Source organism: Cheilinus undulatus, linkage group 14 (genome assembly GCF_018320785.1).
Source record: "Cheilinus undulatus linkage group 14, ASM1832078v1, whole genome shotgun sequence".
Taxonomy (NCBI): Eukaryota; Metazoa; Chordata; class Actinopteri; order Labriformes; family Labridae; genus Cheilinus; species Cheilinus undulatus.
In genome coordinates, this window is record NC_054878.1 from 35741818 (window position 1) to 35762942 (window position 21125).

Here is a 21125-nt window from a genome sequence, read left to right on the forward strand (position 1 = left end):
AAATACACTTTGGCCCAGAGAAGACGCCAGTGCAGATTGTTGAACCCCTGCCCATCTTTACCGATGAGAGACTCTGCCTCTCTAAAATGCTTCTTTTACACCCTGTCATGTTATTGACCTGTTGATATTAAACCTGACTAGTTCTTAAATGCTCCCCTAGCTGTTTTCATTAGTACCTCTTATTTTTCTAGTCTTTTGTTGCTTTGTCCCTAATTTTTTTGAGCTGTGCTGCTGCCATCAAATTTAAAATGAGCTAATATTCTTTCCTGAAATGTTAAAGTGTCTAGGTTTCAACATCTGATAGGCTGTTTTCGTTCTCTTGTGGATCAAGTATGGGTTTATTAAATTTGCAAATAATTGCATTCTGTTTTTGTGTAACTTTGATACAGTGGCCCAACTTTTTGAGAATTTGGGTTGTAAGTGTTCTACATGGTTAACTTATTTCTCTCATTATTTGCATGTAACATTTAACCATTTATTTTTAAAACAACACGATAACAAATCAAATGTGCCAGAATGCAAGAAGTTGCTTGTTTTGTGAAGAATCAATCAATAAATCCAAGTTTTCCATTTCCATAACTGAATTCCAACCACAACTTACTGCTTAAATATTCAAAAGATTGCAGGGTATTAAGTGTTGGAGGCTCAAAATTTCCTGGGGGAGGGCCCCCCCACCCCCCTGTTATTACAGGTACCTCACTTTGTACACTAAACAGGGGATTTAGGCTTTCAGAGCAATCCCTCCCCCTTTCCTTCTAAGGCTGACTTCTCTATATGTCTGTGGAAAGCCCCTTGCACAGACCCTTAAAATGGTGTAGCATTAAGTGTAAATATTACACAGAGTAATACAAAAATAGTGTTTTTTTTTTTGCCAGAATCATCAGGAACATGATTCATAATTAGGACCAACTTTCACCTCTTTCTCGACGTCTTCTTTGGTTCCTTTCCTGCAGTGGTGTGAGGGAGTGTGTATTGGACTCTGAGACTGCGTTCCCTCCTCTGTGACACCGTACACTGACTGAAACATGAAAATAAGATAAGAGGAGAAGGTTACAAGGGAACAACTAGGTTTTAGTTAATTTTCAGCAAAGCGATGTGATAAATTAATGGTAAAAGGTTGGGTTTGGCTTTGTTTTAAAGGAGTGTCTAAGCAGATTAATTGATTGCATGTCACATAGAAGCCTCAGCATCCAAACCCTACTACTGGATCTTGTACCTTTTTAACTCTATGAGGGTTCTTCATGCGTCTGCATTTCCTGATGTCCATCTCTGTCGTGTTAACACATCCAGGCTGAAAACACAAGCAAAAAAAAAACATCACCGCAGTCTTAACCTGAGGTAAATTCAGGTCTTACACTTAACGTTTGTTTTACAGAGCTGCATAAAGACAGGAAACAGACAGTCTATGGATGTAAGAAGAGGTAGGAGGCTCTCGGATCAAGGCTTACCACAGGTCTGTGCACGTCCCAGAAGGCTCTCTCCTGACTGTCGAGGATCTTCCTCTCAGTTTTATCTTTTTTCCTGTCAATCCTGTAGATCAGATGAGTCAGTGTGAGAAAAATAGAACCGTTTCCAAGAGTCAGCATTAGATGTGACAGGTAAATCAAAACAGGTGGATAGGAGGGGGGAGACGGACTGGAGATGATAAAGTCTACATGTCTATCCTTTTTTAACAACATCCAGCTAAATGTGGACATAGGTTTTGGCTGGCACCGTCTCTGCTGAATGTGCAGGTATATGAAGACTCAACAGGTTTTTTTTCTGTTCTCTAGAGTATACCCACTTTAGAATCCTCTATGATGTACATCATTCAGTACTATGCAGTATGTTCATGCCTTCGTGTTGGTGACAGCCATAGCCAGAGGCACCCTGTTTGTGCGTGGTCTTTCTGGTCTCGTGAGCATAATATATTGAGAAATCTTTAAGGATTTTCTCCAAATTTTGTACTATTTGATCCAACTTAAGGATGAACGATGATGAACGAATGATCTGATTCTGGCATGACACATCAAAGGCCAAGGTCATTGAATCAAATGTTCTTCTCTTGCTTGATGGACAATATGCCCCATTCTGTGAAACTTCACAGTGAAGGCAAATAAAAGAGCATTAGACTCAGTTTGCAAGGTCTGAGTGTGTGATGTTTTTTTTTTTTTTTTACAGATCTGAGAAAACGCATCCAAAAATAATGGACCCACTGTGCAAAGACCTAACGTCTAAGGTGGCTTTCACACTAGGGGCCCGGTCCCAGATCCGAGTGCACTTGAGCTCGAAGTCCGGTTCAGTTTGGTTAGTGTGACCGCAACCGAACCATGCCTGGGCCCCAGGTCCAGGGAGGTGGTCTCGGGTGTGATTCAAGTGGACTCTTTCACGGTTCAGATGAGATGTGAACGTAACCGTGCCCGGATACGGAATAGGGTGTTGTATCAGCTGTATGACGTCATGGTGAAAACTAAACTTAAGCAGTTTTTTTTTTCACATTTTTCCTCAATAAAGGGCAGAAATCATCAGAATCCAGTCAATAAATGGTCTGTTGTGACTCACCTTACAGATGGACACAAGTTGGAGTCAGTGAGAGGAGGTGCAAAGGCAATAAAAGTCTCCTGTCACGTCAAAAACCACTGTATCTGCACATTGCGAGTCCATTTAATCCTCTGAGCTGCACGTAGATGTGCATATATGAAGAGCAAAGCTGCTGGCATCTTAAAAAGTTATTTTAAATCATCCATTGCTGGGGGATGGACTTTTCTGCCTGTTTAAAACAAAAACAATCTTCGCTCAGGTGATGACCCGAGTGGTTGCCATGGTAGCTTCTTCTTCTCTCTCCTCCTGGTTGTAAACCAGCTTCATGCATATGGCCACCTGCTGTTTCAGACCAAGTTAATACGCAAGTGAGCCCGTACACAGACCGATGTTGCTAGTGTGAAAGCAAGCCAGTGGGGGAAAGGGAAGGGGGAAGAATCGTGCTGAACCGCGGTTCGAAACAACTGGACCTAATGTGAAAGCACCCTTAAAGGGTCCAAGTGGCCACTAAAGAGCCACACGTTGAGTAACAGTGATTTTACCCCTTTTCACTATTTTTTTTTTGGGCTGGCCGCTGAGGTCAGCCCTACTCATGACTGTGTATGTGTCTGACTGAGTGACTAAGTGACACTACTTTCAGAACCATACCATACAGAGTTGCGCTATGGGCAGAGTTTCATTGTACAGAAAGCGTGTCAGGTTTGCTGTTTCCTGCTGACAGGACTTTATGTTTTAAACTTTAGGGTCCTTCAATTCTCAACCCACAGACATTTGGGTCAGCACAATTATACACACCCCAAAAACTAATCACACTACCAGAACACACAATTCAGTCAGGCATTTTAACAAGCATCCCAGATAGTTGCGGTCAGCCATATACTAGGTTTTAACCTAGTCTTGTTTCAGTGTGGTTTATACATAATCTTATCTGACTTTCTAGTTCTAACAGTTGTATAAATCTATGCAGTAAATTTCAATGCAGGGGCTCTGATGTGTATGTCTTTAAAGATCTTGGGATTAGGCTGGAAATGGTGTAGTGTTATCACTTTCTCATGTACAGTAACCCCCAAAGATTCAGTTTGCATCCATGAATCAATCAAAGAGCAGTCAGTAAGGGTTAAAACTCTCTCCCTTTTCTGTATCCGTTTCTAATCTCTGTATGTTTCATTGCAATCAGCCTGCCATTGCTGATATAAAAAAACTGATTTATCATGTCATCTAGCTCTAAAAACAAGCAGCGGAGGACCTGCATGGCCTGACAATGCCTGATTGGTGGTGTAGTAAGAAATTCCATTACAGTGGGGGTTAATGGAGCCTGTCAGAAACACTCATAGCTTGTGACACAGAGGGTCACATTGAGATTACACTGCTTTGTTTATTGTGTACATCAGATGTCAACGCCACTGCATGCATTGTACTTTCACGTGTTGCCCTGGTAACCGAGCGTGCACTTACTTGACCTGAGCCTCGGCCTGCATGTAGATAAACTCCCACTTCCTGGCAAAAGCTCTCTGCAGCCTGGCGAGGTTCTCCTGTTGGAGGAAGAAGATAGAGACAGAGACATACTGTTATCATAGAAATAAATCACTAATTAAAAGCTAAAACAGTTTCACTCTGCTCTCAGATGCAATTTAGATCTCACGCTATCACAGACACGAACAAATCTGACCTTTAAGACGGTCTGACTGCCCCGTAGCTTGACACACTGATCAATACTAAGAGGTAATATAGCTCAGGGGAAGAGTCCAGAACTCACCGCCTCATAATCTGCCAGCTCCAGTCTGGTCTTATTCTGCATGGTCCGCTTGCACAGGTAGATAGCTGAGAAAAGAGAGAGAGAAGGGGATTTATCAGTATACACACTCTGCTTCTTCCTCTATTCATCCATTCACCCATGTATCTCTCATCCCCCCGTGTGACTGCCTCAACCCTCCTCAGCTCCCCTAGCATGAGAGTAAAATCAGCTTCAGTAGCAGCCTCTCCTCCTCTCTGATGCTTTTTAATTATGAGGTGAGGTGTGAAGAGGTTTTAAAGTTGTGCCTCTGTGACAGGATGAAGGGCAGGGAGTGGAACGGTGACTGACTAATCCGGTCAATGGGTCCTCTCCACAGAGCAGAGAACATGTAGTGCTACAGTTCACAGCTCAGGGAAAAGATAGGCTATATGTGGTTTTTATTCAGGTATAACCTGATATATTATATAGAGTGTTTCAACTGCAAGGTCAAGTCTACCACTAAGTGTTTTTTTCTATGGAAGCCTTTAGCAGACATTAATCCATACCTTTACTTTCTCCATTATCATTCAATAACAAGACATTTTTACTTGTTTTATTGAGATCTTGACTTATTTTTCTCCAGAACTGGGATTACAAAGTTACCAAAGCTCCTGCTCTCACAGTGGTGGGATCATTTACAGGTCGTCTAGAAAACAAAACTCTAGATTGGTCTTCGTAATAGGCCAGAACCATCATATGCCATGCTGCCACTGCCCACACTAATGAGCTCATTTAAGGCTAATTATAAGTTTGTTTTTAGATTGTGAAACTCTGGGAAAGGTCTCTGCCAATGGCGGGGCAGCTTTGGGAGGTCTAATCCCCCTAAGTGAAGCGCTTTATCACTGGAAAATTGAGTAAATAAAGTGCAGGCACACCTAAGATTAAGCCAAATTTTCAAGGCACACCAAAACCATATCTTTACAACATAGCCTCTTACAGTCAAGAGTATAGTTTTAGTTCAGGCAGGCCATGAAATCAGTTGCTGCCATATAATTGAGATCAGCTGATCTTATGAAAGTCCTTATCAGCTGAGGGCAAGCTGATGCACTCCAGGCATGCCATTTGCAAATCGTACTCATACTGCCATATCTAAAGCCTGTCTACGCTTTGCTACTCCCTCTGCAAGCTGCTTTTTACAATCCTCCTCCACCCCAGTTCCTCCTTTATCTACCTCTGACTTCATCAATATCATTCTGTTGTCATTTATGTTCTGCTCTGTTTCTGTTAATTTACAGTTGTAGTAATTGCGCATGGTTGTACATTCCTACGGCACACCAAGACTTGGCTCAAGGCACACCATTTGAGAACAACTGCTCTATGCATACCTTTAAGGATGGCACCCACAACCAAGAAATGCAATGCAATATAAAATGTAAAACTCTGTTATAATTAGAAGATTAAAAGTCATTGGGAAACATACTTTGATTTCTCCTTTAAATACTGATGAGAAACATCCTTGTGTAAAGGAGGGATAACAGCACAAACTTGTTTGAGGGAAATAAAAAATCTCATTAAATCCTTTTAGGGCTCTTACCATAGTCTGTGTTCTCAGGCTCCCAACAGTTAGACGGCCAGAAATACGGAGCCTACAGGGAAAACAAAGTCACAAAGTGAGGGCTGAATGATGGAACAAGTTTTAAACAACAAAAAAACAGTCAAAAATGCCCCTTCAAATTTCTCTGACTGAGGCTGAATGACGATGATGCCCTTTTACTAAACATTTGTTTCTCCCTCTGAGGCGAAGCAGCGCACATGATTGCCTCGCTCCACCAATGTTAGCAATCAAAATATTTTCATTATCAGGACTGAACAGATTCAGAACAGCTGACTCCTCAAACTTTATTTCCCAGCAGTGAGAGGCATCCTGGGGTGCTGCAGAGGCGTGGGAGTGCTGCAGCATCACAATAAACAAGAAGCAATGAAAGCTGCAAAGACAAACAACGGAGAAGCAGAAGGATAGAGCCGACGGGCAGAGAACAGATGGTGACAGGAGTGTTACTTGATGTGACATCAATGACAGCTTAAAAACATTCAACTTAGTCATTTCTCTTCTAATAGTTTGATTTTACTTCAGTTTTTCTTCATCAAGCCTTAAAAAATGAGATGCTAATGAAATGTGATTATCTTTTTGAAGCTCTCCTTTTCTCCTAGCCTTCCTCCTCTTGTCTTCTCCCTCCACTTCACTCTGAAGGAGAGGGACCAAGGTCAGATCACGGTAATGTGCGCGGCCGTCTGCTTTAATTAAACCGCTCCTCCAGCTCGGGTAGAGACTCTGACAAGCCTCAGTGAAGAGGAAGGAGAGGAGAAGATGCTACACAAAGATCTTTTTAATCCTGCTTTGCTGTTCCCCATAGAGGACTCTGAAACATTGTTTCCTCTTTTAGTTACGACATCCAGGATAAAACAGCCTCGTATAATTAATCTGTGACTCTGATGTTGCTGTCTTATCTGGGAACAGAGAAGAAGGAGTAAAATGCCAGCATGCTTTTCCTTCCTTTTCTTCCTTTGATAAGTCCATAACAGCATGTCTGTCTTTTGGTCACCGCCCACTCACACCAGCGTCCCTCTCTCGCTAGCTTGATGAATATTTTAACACCTCACCATTTATTTTTAATAGGGTCACAGGATCCCAGCGTAGTTCTGAAGAAGCTGCTGAAAGTGGACAGGCCCCTTTGTCACCCAGATCAAGATTAATGTATTGTAATTCCATAACAGAGCGAGTAATCTTCAGCAGCTGATTGGGGTCTTTATGAGGGAATAAACGCCTACACAATCAGATTAACCTCACTGGACTTTTCCGTATCTCTCACACTAATGCAGGATGAGCAGGGGATTAGACTGAGCCTAGGTCGGCCACAAAAGGCAAGAGGCAATATAAAATTATGGGAGAAAAAACTTGTAATCCATCATATTAGGGAGATATTATCATTAGAAATATAGCTCCATAAAGCAGGAAATCCTCTCATTTCCACCGAACAAAACAGCATCATCTGAATTTAGTGTTGCTAAAGTCTCAAGTGAGCTGGGTTTTCATTAATACTGTACACACTATACAGAACCTGACGTATGCCACTTCCCATGCAAAGTTTGTGATCTCCAAAACCAAACCTGACAGTAAAATCTGCACTGGTGAGCAACTCTGACACGTGCATATGTACATTTTTAAGGCAGGGGAGATAAGCAATGTGCAAAGTGAGGTGACATACTGCATTTTTGCACTGTTTTTAAGCCAGTTAGGGCTGGAATTTATTCAAAAAATACTTAATTTCAGTCTTTTTTAGCCTTCCTTAAACCTTGTTCCTATTGTTGTGTTTCCCACACTTAAAGGCCATTTCCACCCATTGGTTTGATTCAATTTGTTACAGTACAATACACATTTATTTGCATTTCCATTATCAAAAGTTGTAAAGAGTCCAAAATGACCTTCTCATACTGTCCCATTTTTTGGCCCCCCTCTGTTCAAATTCCAAAAGGATGGAGCTTCCAACACATGTGGAAGGTCTGGGGGCCAAATCCGGCCCATGGTAGTTACACCCGGCCCACATGATCATATCATATTTTTATTATAACTTGCCAAAAGATATGAGGTCTGTAGATTCCCTCCAGTATAAAAATGTGACTTTAACCTTAAAGGATTAAAATATTCTTGTTACGTCAAGGTCACATATTTCACCCCTTCAAGAAAAGTTTATATTGGTCTTAGAGGTCCCCAAAACATGCCTGTGAAGTTTGTTAATGAAGAAACACTCCAGTATTGGATTTTTGTATGTCTAAAAACCCCTCCGTTTCAGCCCTGCTCAGAACTAGCTGTTTCTGTGGCTTTAAATCTTAATGAGCTGTCTGACTCCGCCCCTGACTACACCCCTCTCAGGAAATGGACGTGGCTCTCCTGAGGAGAGAACTTTCTTTCAAGGAGGCACAACTCAACCTGGGGGCACTGCTAACTCCTCACATGACATCATGAGGGGAAAATCTGAAAACTGCTTTTATGATTTTTTTTTTATTATTTTGCATAATATGTGACCTTTAAAATAGATAAGTAGTCAGGAATGTGGAAGAGCAAAAAAAAGTGTTTCATTCTTTTTTTAATCTCAAAATCACTTGTAAGTGCTAAGTTCTTTTCCTATAATTTATTACTGTTGACATAATTTTGACAGTTTATGGTTAAATGTTGACCCTCTTAGGCTCTCAGGTTAGACTTAAATTCAGAACCCTGCCCCTCCTGTGACTGAGTTTGACACCCCTGCAACAGAGTGTTTGCACTGACGCCACCTTCCGCGTGCAACATGACTGCTCAGCCAGGCAGCAAACATGCCTGCTCTAGTAGAGCAGACTAGTATGTGTTTACATAAGGGATATTTGGACTCGACAGAGATCCATGCTGTTTGCTAAAGATGCAGTGGACCGTGGACATTGATATGTGGTCTCAAATCAGGTTTCCTGAAATTCTATTGACCTGATTTTAAGTACATGAAGCAGAGCCTGAAGGCACACCAGCCTTCTGTATCAGTGATGCATGAAACTGGCAGTAATGTCTGTTGTCAGGTTTGGAGTGTATTTAGAAGAAGATCAATGTACCCAAAATTTCTTACTTACTCTAGTTCCATTTTTACCCCACTAAAACCTTCATTTTATTTTTAATATGAAAAACTAATATCAAACAACTCTCAACCTTCAAATTATGTTGTAAAAACTGTCATAGTGTCGGATACGTTCATTTAATGAAGGGTTCACAGAAATAACTTCAGTATTTAACTAACAGAAAATCATGTTACTTTGCAAATGCATAAGTATCAGTGGACTTCACAGTGGTCTTTCCCCTATAAAGCCAGGTTACTTTGACTATACATACAGCTATAAAACATAATCTGTTGTCACCTGATGCTTTGTCACCTCAGGTATTGTTTTGCCTTCTGGTTAATTTACTGAAGGAATTAATTGTTCTTTAAGGTAAGAGAAAGATGAATGGAGTCGAGATTAGATTATATTCATCACTAAATGAATGCTTGTTAGCTCAGCTTCATCTTGTGTCTATTAACATATGGTTAAGGTGCCAAACATTTCTATAAGCATATTCCATCAGCTGAGAATCTATACTGACCACAGTGAATGATAGTAAGATGTAGTTATTAAAATGATGGCACTTTTTAAGTGAAAGCCATTTCCTGCTCTCTCCCGAGTGATTTCTGTCCCCAGTTCAGGCTTTTCTTCACCCACCAAGTAAAGGTACGGGTTTCAGTAGAAACATGAATTATTTTCTGTATTCAATTAAACTGGACCACCTAATGGAAGCACAGCTACAGATGATACTCAGGCAGGCCACCAAGGTATATTCACAAGCACCCAGGTCCTGTATACTTGTCAAACTTTTTTTTTTTCTTTTTTAAATATTTTAATCAATTTTTAGCTCATTCATCCACAAGACAGTAACCCTGAAAAGCCATGGGTTGGTCAGATTCCATGTCTATCATCTGGCAGATCCATCTTGCAAAGCTCCGATTTGAAATAACTGCCTAGTCTTAGAACAAACAGGAGGCAGGAGGCAGGAGCTACAGTGCTACAGCTACATTGCAAGCTGGTAGAACATGGCAACCAGTCTAGCAGTTAACTAGCATGTAGCTGTAGTATGGTGGCATTTATTTTTTTATGAGAATCGGACCATTATTGCTTTATTACAAGAGCTGCATTGAAAGATGTGTTTGCTTTTCTCCCAACCAACCAAGGCATGAGTAATCGATAGTTACAGGTAGAGTTTATTTGCATAGTAAGCCGGTATACAGTGGCTGCCTATATGGTTAGCTCAGATGTTTTTACTCTTCTCTTGCCGGGCCTTGGCATCAGTTTGTATCACCAACTGGCTTCTATTTAGCAACAAATGCAAGTGTCACTTTTCAACATAGTACTTATGTCTAAATAGCAAATGACATGACAAAGGGACATTACTGTTTATTATTAGGGTGTTGAATTGGATTAGTGTATACAGCTGGCTCCAGATACTGAGGCTACAGATGTTAAGCTCACAGAACATCTGTGAACATAAAGCCTGTCCAATCCTGTTGGAGAGTTTAATAATCCATGAGGTTCTATGCATCATGCAGAATCTTTTTGACCATTTCTGATGTTGTAGGAGTGCTTAATTGAAATCAAACCTTTATCAGCCATCATATTTCATTGTCCTCTGTGTTTGGGAAGCACAGTAAAAGCAGAGGAGCCGGTCTATGGAAGATAAAAAATAAAACCCAATGTGAGGGGGCATATAGGCACACCTGGCTCTTAAAGAGAATGAGAGCTGACACCAAAATTGGACTGATTCACGTGACACCTAAAAGACACTAAAATCAAGTAAACTAACCCAAACTCTTTGCACCTTGCACCTTAAATGAATCATTTTTTACATTTACTTTAAAACCACCTCACTTTGAAACCCAGACCTTTAACACCAAAACTTGTAAATGTAGCTATTTCTCTGTAATCTTATTTATCGCCTTTTTTTGCTTCCACTCACCTGAAAGCGATAGAAAGTGCCGTCATCTTTGAGGGAGAGGACGTGATCAGAGATGGGGAAGAAGTACCCCTGAGCTGCGATGAGACTCCCAATGTGCATGGCCTCAGCTGTGAAAGGAAAAGAACGAGGAGTACAGTTCACAGCAGGCTTCTCTGAACTCCATATTGTCTGTGATGCATTATCCGTGGATGGAAATTACTCAGAAACAGCAATATCCTGATAATGTGCCCAAAGGAGACACTTATGAAAGACATTTCAGAACAAGATGTGAATGTCACACACTGAAACCGGTGAATCATACAGAAATCTCCAGAACATGTTGATTTATTGCATGTTTCTGACATAAACACACATTTATTTCCTGTAGTAGTCAAATCCATAATGTCTTCTCGTTCCCTACTGTTATACAGATTTTTATTGTATCTAATGATTTTACAGCCTACCTTTTGTATTGTCTGCCTGTGTGAAGCACTTTTTGTATTTTGAAATGGGCTCTAAAAACATAGGTTTGTGTTTCCAAACCCAATTCCAAAAAAGTTGGGACTGAAATGTAAATCAAATTAGAATTCAGTGATTGGCAAATTCATATATTCCACTCTATGCAGTACAGACTCAACCTATTTAATGTTCAGACTGATAAACTAGTGGTTTCTGTTTGTTTGTTTAAATATATATAGATTATGAATTTGATGCCTACAAAACATTCCAAAAAAGCTGGAACAGGAATATGTTTTTCTCTGTGTTATGTCACCGTTTCTCCTAACAATACTCTGCAACCGTCTGTGAACTAAAGACCCTTATTGTTGACGTACTGAGAGGGGAAATCTTTCCCATTAGCTTGATATGCATCTTAAATTACTCAACAGTGCATGGCTTGCTTTGTTGTATTTTGTGCTTTGTAATGTGTCTCACACTTTCAATGGGACACAGCACTGCATGCAAGTCAGTGTAGTGGCTGCACTCTTTTATTGTGAAGCCATGCTGTTGTAATTCATGCAGAATGTGATGTGGCATTGTACTGCTGATAAAAAGAGAGGATGTCCCTGAAAAAGACAGCATCTTGATGGAAACATATGTTGCTCTAAAAATCTGTATTTACCCCTCAGTATTGATGGTTATTTCACAGATGTGCAGGTTACCCATGTTATGGGCACTAATAACTCCACGTTAGCTTTTGAACTTTGCGTTTATTAAAATTAAAATTCATATGGTTCTTGTTCTCTTTAGCCTTGACTCCACAGCCATTATTTCACCAAAAAAATTGAAATGTGGACTCAACAGACCACAGCACACTTTTCCACCTAAGGTCAGTCCGTCTCAGATAAGTTTGGGCACAGAGGATTTGGCAGCTCTGTTGGATGTTGTTGATAACAGGCATTTGCTTTGCATAGTAAAATCACAACTTACATTTGTAAATGCAGCAACATTATGTATTAACTGACAATGGTTTCCTGAGCCCATGCTGTAATATCATCACAGAACGATTCCAGTTTTTAATGCAGAGCCACTATAGGGGTCAAAGGTCAGGGGCATTTAATGCTGGTTTCTGGCCTTGCCCCTTACTATATGCAGAGACTTTTCCAGATTCTCTTAATTTGTTGATTGTATTATGGACTGTAAATGAGGAAATCTCTAAATTCCTTGCAATTGCACATGAGGAACGTTGGACTTTTGAACTTTTTGTCTTCTAAGTCTTCCACAAAGTGGAGAACCCGTAGACCAGCCTTTTCCAATCTTCAGTGTGCTTCCACCCATTCTGAGACTAAAAGAATTTACCTCTTTATCTTTTTATTTCATAAACAGAGAATTTCAAAGCAAATACCAGGTTTTTAGAGATATGCACAACTTGATTTTATTTTGCAAAATTATTTTTATGATTTTAACATAGGGGTAAAAGGCCTCTTGCTGTCTGTGTTCTGGCAGCATCATGCTGTGGAGATGCTTCTTGGCAGCTGGTCCAGGGGCCACCATTGGGCCAGCTGCTGAGGGAAGCACTGCTTTAGGTCATTAATTGTCTGGCTAGGCCTTTTAGGAGTGCTCCTTACATACCTAATCGTGATATTATCACCTTACCTTACCTGTGGAATGTTCCTGGTATTTTTGAGCATTACACAACTTTCCAAGTCTTTTCTTGCCTCTGTTCCAACTTTTTTTGGATCATGCATGCATCAAATTCAGAATTTGTGTTTATTCCCCAAAACAACAAAGTTGCCCAGTCTGAACATTAAATATCCTGCCTTTATGCTGTGTTCAATTAAAAATAGATTCAGCAATGATTTGCGAATAACTATATTCTGATTTTATTCACATTTTACACAACATCCATTCTTTTTTGGAATTGGGGTTTTCAACTCAATAGCCTTCTGTGAGGTTGAGGACAATGCACTAACAATGTTTAAAAAAGTTCTATCATGGATGCAGAAGGATGAGTCAATTTTCTGAGTCAGTGTCCAGGCTGTGGGCTTCTGTACCAACAATAAACATGGCTCTCCCACCATCATGCTTCAGGTCAGGTCAGGCAAACAACTTTTTCAAAGCAGAAGCTGTCCAGTATTGATGTAAAAGGTCTAGTTTCTTATTTTTCTACTCATCGTGAGATGTTTTTGCCCTCTGTTTACCTGCATCACCTCAGAAATGTGTCATTTCTCATGAAAATGTGATGATCTTTTGCACATTGTGCTTATAGTGTTCATAGTTATTTCTATACATTGTGTTGAATACTCTATATAGTGATATTTAGCATACCTCCTTCTTATATCCTCTAAAACCATGCTTATATCTTACATTTTGAAGTTAAACAAAGAATTTTATGTATGATTCTGATATTATATGTTTTCTGCTTGGCTTTGATAGAAATCAATGCTGCTTTTAAAAATGTTCTATTTATTTACAGAGCCTTTTTGAAAGCGTTCACCCCCCTGGTTTTGACAAAAAATAAATAAGAACTCTTCAATGTCAAAGTGAAAGCACATTTCTACAAAGTAATATCAACTAAATAAATATATGTAATACTTACTGCATATGTATTTATCCCCTTAAAGTAACTGACCTAATTCAAAAAAGGTCCAGCAGATTGGTGCTAGTATAGACTCACAGTTAGTATCACCTGGTTTGGTTGCTATGCCGGCTTGTATTTCTCAAACTTGGGCACAGAGCACCTAATTAGTACTGTCCAAGAGCAGGTGTGACACATGAACATGTTCTGCTTAGCAAAAGGCAAAGCATCTAGTAAGGAAAGAGGGGAGGCACAAGTGCATTCCTAATGAACTGCTTTAAGGTATTACTAACTGTCTTAAAATACCAGTATGAGGGTTGCTGAAAAAGTAGATTTTTTAGAGTGTGCCTTTAAACACTGTGCCTTATTGTTCAGAACCTGGACCACAATACTGTTTAAGATTTTTGTGTTTAGGTCCTGCAACACTAAGATAAATGTATTGCTGTATCTCATATTTATAGTTCCACCTTCAGAGAGCATTTAACTCCCACATTAATTTGAACTCATAATTTGATGATTTTCTTACAAGTAGTTCTTTATCACTTCAGAGCAGGGGTGTCAAACTAAATCACAGCAGGGGCCAGATTCTGAATTTGAGTCTAACCTGAGAGCCTAGAAGGGCCAACTTTTAACCATAAACTGCCAACATTCCTGTCAACAGTAATAAATTATTGGGAAAAAAAACTATTGAGAATTAAAAAAGTCAAAATGCTATGTTTAAAGGCGTAAAATACGAGATGAGATGTCAACCTTACTAGTTCAAAAGATCAAAACACAAAATTAGATATCAAAATAATGTTTCTAACAGGCAAACATATGAAATAAAAAGTTGCAATCATGTTTCAAAGGTTAAATATGAGATAAAATTTGAAATTACAACTTTAAAAGGTCAAAATATGAGTTACAATTTTAAATTGTGTGTCTAAAAGGTCAAAACGCGAGATTAAGTTGAAAATAATGAGTTAAAAGGTCAAAATATGAGTTACAATTTTAAACTGTGTTTCTAAAACAGTCAAAACATGGTATTAAAGGTTAATTTTGGAGTTGAAAAGGTCAAAATGCGAGATTAAGTTAGAAATAATAAGTTAAAAGGTCAAAATATGACCTCAAATTTAAAATTGTAAACCCAAAAGGTCAAAAATATGAGATAAAAAGTCAAAAATCACAAGTTTAAATCATAATTGTGAGATGAAAAATTTAAAAATTGAAATAAAAAAGTAATAGTGATTTCTTTTCCACTATTTTATTAATTTTTAAAAGTTTTTATTACTTAACAAGGCTATTTTTATACTAGAGGAAAACTGCAGACCTTATACTGGTGGGCCTGTTAAAATAAACATATGATATTGTCTTGCAGGCTAGGTATAACTGTACCATGGGCCGGACTTGGCCCCCAAGCCTTGAGTTTGACACCCCTTCTTTAGAGTGTGAATCAAACATTTTAGAAGTAAAATTCAGGTATTCTCCAGGTGCTTTTATAAAAATAAAGACAACAGAAGGAGGAAAACACAACAAGGAATGTATGCAAAGAAATAAAGTAAGAAATAATTACAGTGTGCTTAGTTGAGTTATGGGTTGTATTTTTCACCAATAATTGCCACGTTAAGATGCACAGTTTAAGTGAATAAGCTGTAAATACGCTCATCAGTCATTTCATTATGTACGCCTGGTCATTTGCTAATTAGATCAAATAGCCAATCAAATTGCACTTACCAATGTATTTAGGCATGTCAATCCGTGTATCATTCGTTCATTTAAGATTTGATTGATAATTGAATAACAAATAAATTAAAAATGGCTCATTGTTCACTTCCCTGTTTTAAAAACCAAGTCAAATAATGAAAATACTGTTCATTTTCTAGCTTTCATTTCTGAAACAAAATTAATTAAACAGGAAATGATGCATCTTTTTGACTTTTGTTATTTATGTTGGGATCAGAGAATGTAATATGGAAAAACAGCTGTAAGCAGTCAGTTTGATTGCAATATTGATTTGCGTAACATCGTGCAGGTGTTGTGCTCAGAAAAGCATCCTGAGAATCACATGCCCATCGCTGAGGAGTTCACGCTTCCTTTAATGATATAGGCTATAGGAAAACAAACGCCAGCAGTGAGTTAGGGCGCACTCACACTAGGCAATCTGTACTGTGCCTGGGTACGTTTGAGACTAAAAGTCCAGTACATTTGACCAGCATGAGTACACTCTTCCGTGCTTGGACGTCACGGAAGGACAATGTGGACCAAAGAATGGCACGAATGCAAATTACGGAGTACAAGTGCGGGAATGTGACTTAACTTGGTGCTGGTGTTTGTGTTCCGTATATCATTCCAGGAAGCGTGAACTCCTCAGCGTTGGGCATGTGATTCTTAGGATGCTTTCCTGAGCACACCACCTTCACCAGGTTACGCAAATTGATATTGAACTTATACTAACTGCATATGCCCTTTTTTAATATGACATTCTCTGATCCCAACATAAATAGCAAAATTAAAAAAGAGGCATCATTTCCTGTTTATTTGATTTCGTTTCAGAAATGAAAACAACGAATTCAACCATTTTTTCATTATCTTTTATTTAATTATCAATCAAATATTAAATGAACAAATGATACACGGATTCATGCCAACATGGTCAAGATGATCTGCTGCAGTTAAAACTGAACATCAGGGCGGTGAAGAACGATGACTGAACTGACATTGACATGGTTGTTATTGCAAGACTGGTGGTCTGAGTATTCCACAAACTGCTCATCTGCTGGGGTTTTCATGCTCAACCATCTCTAGAGATTACAGAGGATGGTCCAAGAGTGAGAAAACATCCAGTGAGTGGAAGTTCTCTGGGCCCAATTGCTGTATCTTGTTAATGGCAGAGATCAGGGGAGAGTGACCAGACTGATCAACTCAACGCTGATAGAAGGCCAACAATAACTCAGATAACTACTAGTTAGAGCAGAGGCATGCAGAAAAGCATCTCTGAATGAATAACATTTGAATGATAGATTCTGAATTTGGCAGTACAAACACATGTACTACAACTGGTTTTGTTATATAAGCTTACCTGGATCCTCGATGGAAAGGTTCTTCATCAGCCACTGAACAATATCAGAACCTGGAAAACACCGAAAAACAGAAGACTTAAACACTTGAGGTGGCATGAGATTTGAAAATATAGAAAATAAGAGGGGAAAAAACTGTTAAGACAGTAAAATAAAAAGATGTTAGCACATTTGTATTCATATTTTGCAGTTTTCCAAATAAGTGTCCTAATAAAGAATATCTATTTTTAACTGTCCTGCAGTGCATTTTAACAGAAATAACAACCCAAAAAATCATTTAAATGGACAGTGCATTCAGAAAATATTCAGACCCCCACTGATTTATACTCAGTACCTCTTAATGAATAAGTGAAAACAGAATTTTATATTTTTTTGCCACTTTATTAAAAATACTTAAACAGAAATACTACATTGTTATAAATATTCAGACCCTTTAAAAAAGCACTTGAAATTTAACTCATGCCCCTCCCATTTCTCTCAGTTTTTGCTGAGCTGTTTCTACACCTTGAATGAAGTCCACCTGAGGTAAATTAAACTGAATGTACATGATTTGGAACAGTGCACACCTCTCTATAAAGGCTTCACAGCTGACAGTGCATATCAGAGCAGAACCCAAGCCATGAGGTCAAAGGAACTGCCTGCAGAGCTCAGAGACAGGATTGATGCAAGGCTCAGATCTGTTGAAGGTGACAAAAATTCTGCTGCACAAAAGGTTCCCAAGAGCACATCGGCCTCCATAATTCTCAAATGGGAGAAGTCAAACTGACTGGCCAAACTGAGCAACTGGGGAAAGGGCCTCAGCAAGAGAGGTGACCAAGAGTCAATGGTCACTCCAGCTGAGCTCAGGAGGTCCTGTGTGGAGATGGGACAAAGTTCCAGAAGGACAACAATCACTGCAGCCCTCCACTGATCTGGGCTTATGGAAGAGTGCCTAGACAGAAGACTCCTCTCATGCAAAACACATGAAAGTATACTTGGAGTCTGCAAAAAAGCACTGTGAGAAACAAGATTCTCTGGTCTAATGAATGTGCTCAGTACCATCCTAACAGTGAAGCATGGTGGTGGCAGTATCATGCTGTTGGGGTGTTTTTCATTAGCAGGGACAGGGAGGTTGGTCAGGGTTGAGGAAAAGCTGAACGGAGAGATATCCTCAATGAAAACCCATTCCACAGCATTCAGGACCCTCAGACTGGACTGAAGGTTCACCTTCCAACATGGCAATGACCCAAGCACCAGTGCTGGGGGTAACGCGTTACAAAGTAATCCGTTTGAGTACTCAGATTACTTTTTTGGAGAAATGAGTAACGTAACGCGTTAGTTTTACAATTCAAGTACTCCCGTTACTAGTTACATTTTCATAAAAGTAATTCATTACTGACGGATAAATCCCAAATTTCCTCTTTCTTCTATGGCTTCAAAAAGAGAGAAAAAAAAAGAAGCTCCTTGAAGCATCTGCTCTGTTTGTCCTTCTCTCTTCCTGTAGTCATGTTGGCAAGTGCCAGCAGAAGGTAAACATTCTGTGCCATTACGCGTGCATTGTTAGCTTGTTGAGCCAGTGAGACTACAGAGAGGACAGCAGGCCACTGTGGAATTATCCCCATTATGATGGATTTTTGGATGAAAGGGACAAGAACAGCATCCTGGTGAAACGTAAGTTTAAAAGCTGCTTTCATTGAATCAGCTGTTGAGCTGTTCCAGTTACACGCTGTTATTACGCACAGTGTTTGAGTGATTCTGATTCTGTCTGCCTCAGCTTTTTGTGTGATTGTGAGCATGTTAAAGAGATGTAAAGGTTTTCCTGTCTGTTAGCGGTGTTCTCAGGCTGCAGAGATACAGATTATGGGCTGTAAATTAGGCTGTACGTTGGCATTACAGTCTGCACATTTAAATGCAGACGTGTGGTCGTTATCTGTCGTTTTGACAACTGCTGAGTGGAACAAGTGGTTCAAGGTTTTAATATTTAGTAACACAAAAGTACTCTAACGCGTTACTTTTAGAAGTAGGTAACACAGTAACGTAACAAATTAATTTTCTCAGTATGTAACGCAGTAATCTAATGAGTTAGTTTCAAAAGTAACGCTAGTCAAAACTGCAAAGCACACAGCCGAGACAATACAGGAGTGGCTGTGTGACCCAGCCAAAGCCTTGACTCGAACCCTATCAATGTTCTGTAGAGACCTGAAAAAGTCTGTCCACTGACAGTCCTTATTCAATCTGACTGATTTGAAGAGAAGAATGGGAGAAAATCTAACAATCCAGGTGTGAATAGGTTGTTGTATCCTATTCAAAAAGACTCAAGGCTGTAAGCTTTTCAACTAAGAACTGAGTCAAAGGCCTGAATAGCTATGTCAATGTGATATTTCAGTTTTTTATTTCAGTAAATTTGCAAACATTCCTAGAATTGTGTTGTCACTTTGTCATTATGGGGTACTGAGTGTAGATTAAGGAGAATAGAAATAATTTTTTGTCTGTAGCATCAGGCTGCAACGTAAAAAAATAGAAAAAAGTGACGGGTCTGAATACTTTCTGCATGCATTGTAAATACTGTAACTCTCCCAGCACTTAGGAAAGCAACATTTATCGAACTGACATTGTTTTAAGTGATTTGTACGATAGGCACATTAAAAAGATCACTTTTCTTTGCAGTGGAGATTGAGTATCATATCCTCTGCTCTCCCCTTCTAATATCTCAGAATCCCGAGGGTGATGGCGTTTAATCCTTCATCATTCATTAGTTTCCTGGCCCTCGGCACTCAGCTGCAAACATCTGAGCTGCTGCTCGGCACATCCACCCGCCGCTGTTGTAATTGTGTTTATTGACACGCTCTGCTTATAGCATATTGGGGTAATGTATTTTCCATAAGTGCAGGGGGTGAGGAGAGAGAGAAGAATGTTAATGGGCTGTCTTTGTTTCCACCATTTGTTTGGGGTGTGTCAGAGCCTCCCACTGTGGCGCCAGCCTGTTAAAGTGATTTAGATCATCAATCCAAGAAACCAAAGCCTGCAGGCTGACCTGCATCTCCACCTGGCAGGTATAATAATGTTTTTATTTTTCTACTTTAAATGTTCGAACTTTGACAGAGTATGTTTTCTCAGCGTTGTGCATCTTTAACAATACTTCCTGCAGCGCCAGCTTTAACACAGCAGTCGGAGGTTGATTGCCTTCCTTTAGGGCATCTTGACAGTAGGAGGAGAGCAGCATTACTCATTCTGTTTTCACACTCACATTTTCTTTTTTCAAACACTTAATAATATACTGTCCTCCCATTTCCCCTCCAGCTACTCAGAAATTCTCCAGTGATCAGCTGCTGGAGAAACAGAACAGCAGCCTTGACAGAACCAGAATAAAACACAGCTACGACACATGTTATGTTTTAACAGTGAGGGTGTGATAGAGCTGGCGTTCTTGCTGTTTACATGATCAGACTCATTACTATTCCACTTAAAATAACAACTGAATGGAGTCAATTGTCTTCAGTCATTCTGGGAAAACTAAAAACATTCAGAACTATCATGAAATATCAGTTTATTATGACTTATGTTCATAAAATCCGAGAAGTTCCCTTCATATGTCCAGCTGATTAAAGGTAAATACGTAAAATAGAAAGTCGCAATCATGTTTTAAATGTCAAAATATGAGATAAGAACTCAAATTTCTAAGTTTAAGTCATAATTATGAGATGCAAAATTGAAAATGTGAAGTTTCCTTTTTTAATGCTGTAGGACAGTGGTTCTCAACTGGTGGGTCGGGACCCAAAAGTGGGTCGAACAGCAGTTTTCAGTGGGTCGCGAATGTTTGTCTGGATAAAATGGTGGCAAAAGTCAATGAAGAAGATGCATCCATGACTTTTATTTTATTCTTTTATTGTGATAATAGGTAAACTTAAATGTTTTATCAATATTCAAACTTGTTTATCTCCTTTTCTTGCAATAAAAACACTGCTTTTACCCTGTTAATGACTTAATTTCTCCAGATCTCTGGATAATTAGCAAAATTGTACAGATTTTCATGGGGAAAGGGGGTGTATAACATGCCGGTTTTGTCCTGTTTCTTTTTACCTGTCATAAATTCGGTTCCATCCAAGATCCTAGGTGCAATATTTTTATTTATTAAACATGCATTGTTGAACATTTTTGGAAATTTGAGTCACGATTTGTCATCAAAGATATCGGTGGGTCCTGTGTCTGGTCCAGTTGAGAACCACTGCTGTAGGAAATCTGCGAGTGGCCACCTACAATAAAAATAACAGATGATCAGGCTGGATATAAATGGAC

The 21125-nt window shown here is 39.3% G+C and overlaps 1 protein-coding gene across 2 annotated transcripts in view; it reads right to left on the bottom strand.

The window, feature by feature from the left end:
- rgs6 (regulator of G protein signaling 6) overlaps positions 1 to 21125 on the bottom strand; it is a 174159-nt gene that overhangs the window by 31753 nt on the left and 121281 nt on the right. For both annotated transcript variants that reach the window (XM_041805439.1, XM_041805438.1), the window contains exons 4-11: positions 16853 to 16903; positions 10800 to 10906; positions 5829 to 5880; positions 4277 to 4341; positions 3976 to 4052; positions 1449 to 1530; positions 1217 to 1291; positions 917 to 1018 (exon numbers count right to left, since the gene is read on the bottom strand). In XM_041805439.1, the coding sequence (XP_041661373.1) occupies positions 917 to 1018; positions 1217 to 1291; positions 1449 to 1530; positions 3976 to 4052; positions 4277 to 4341; positions 5829 to 5880; positions 10800 to 10906; positions 16853 to 16903 (611 nt within the window). The remainder of the gene's footprint in view (positions 1 to 916; positions 1019 to 1216; positions 1292 to 1448; positions 1531 to 3975; positions 4053 to 4276; positions 4342 to 5828; positions 5881 to 10799; positions 10907 to 16852; positions 16904 to 21125) is intronic.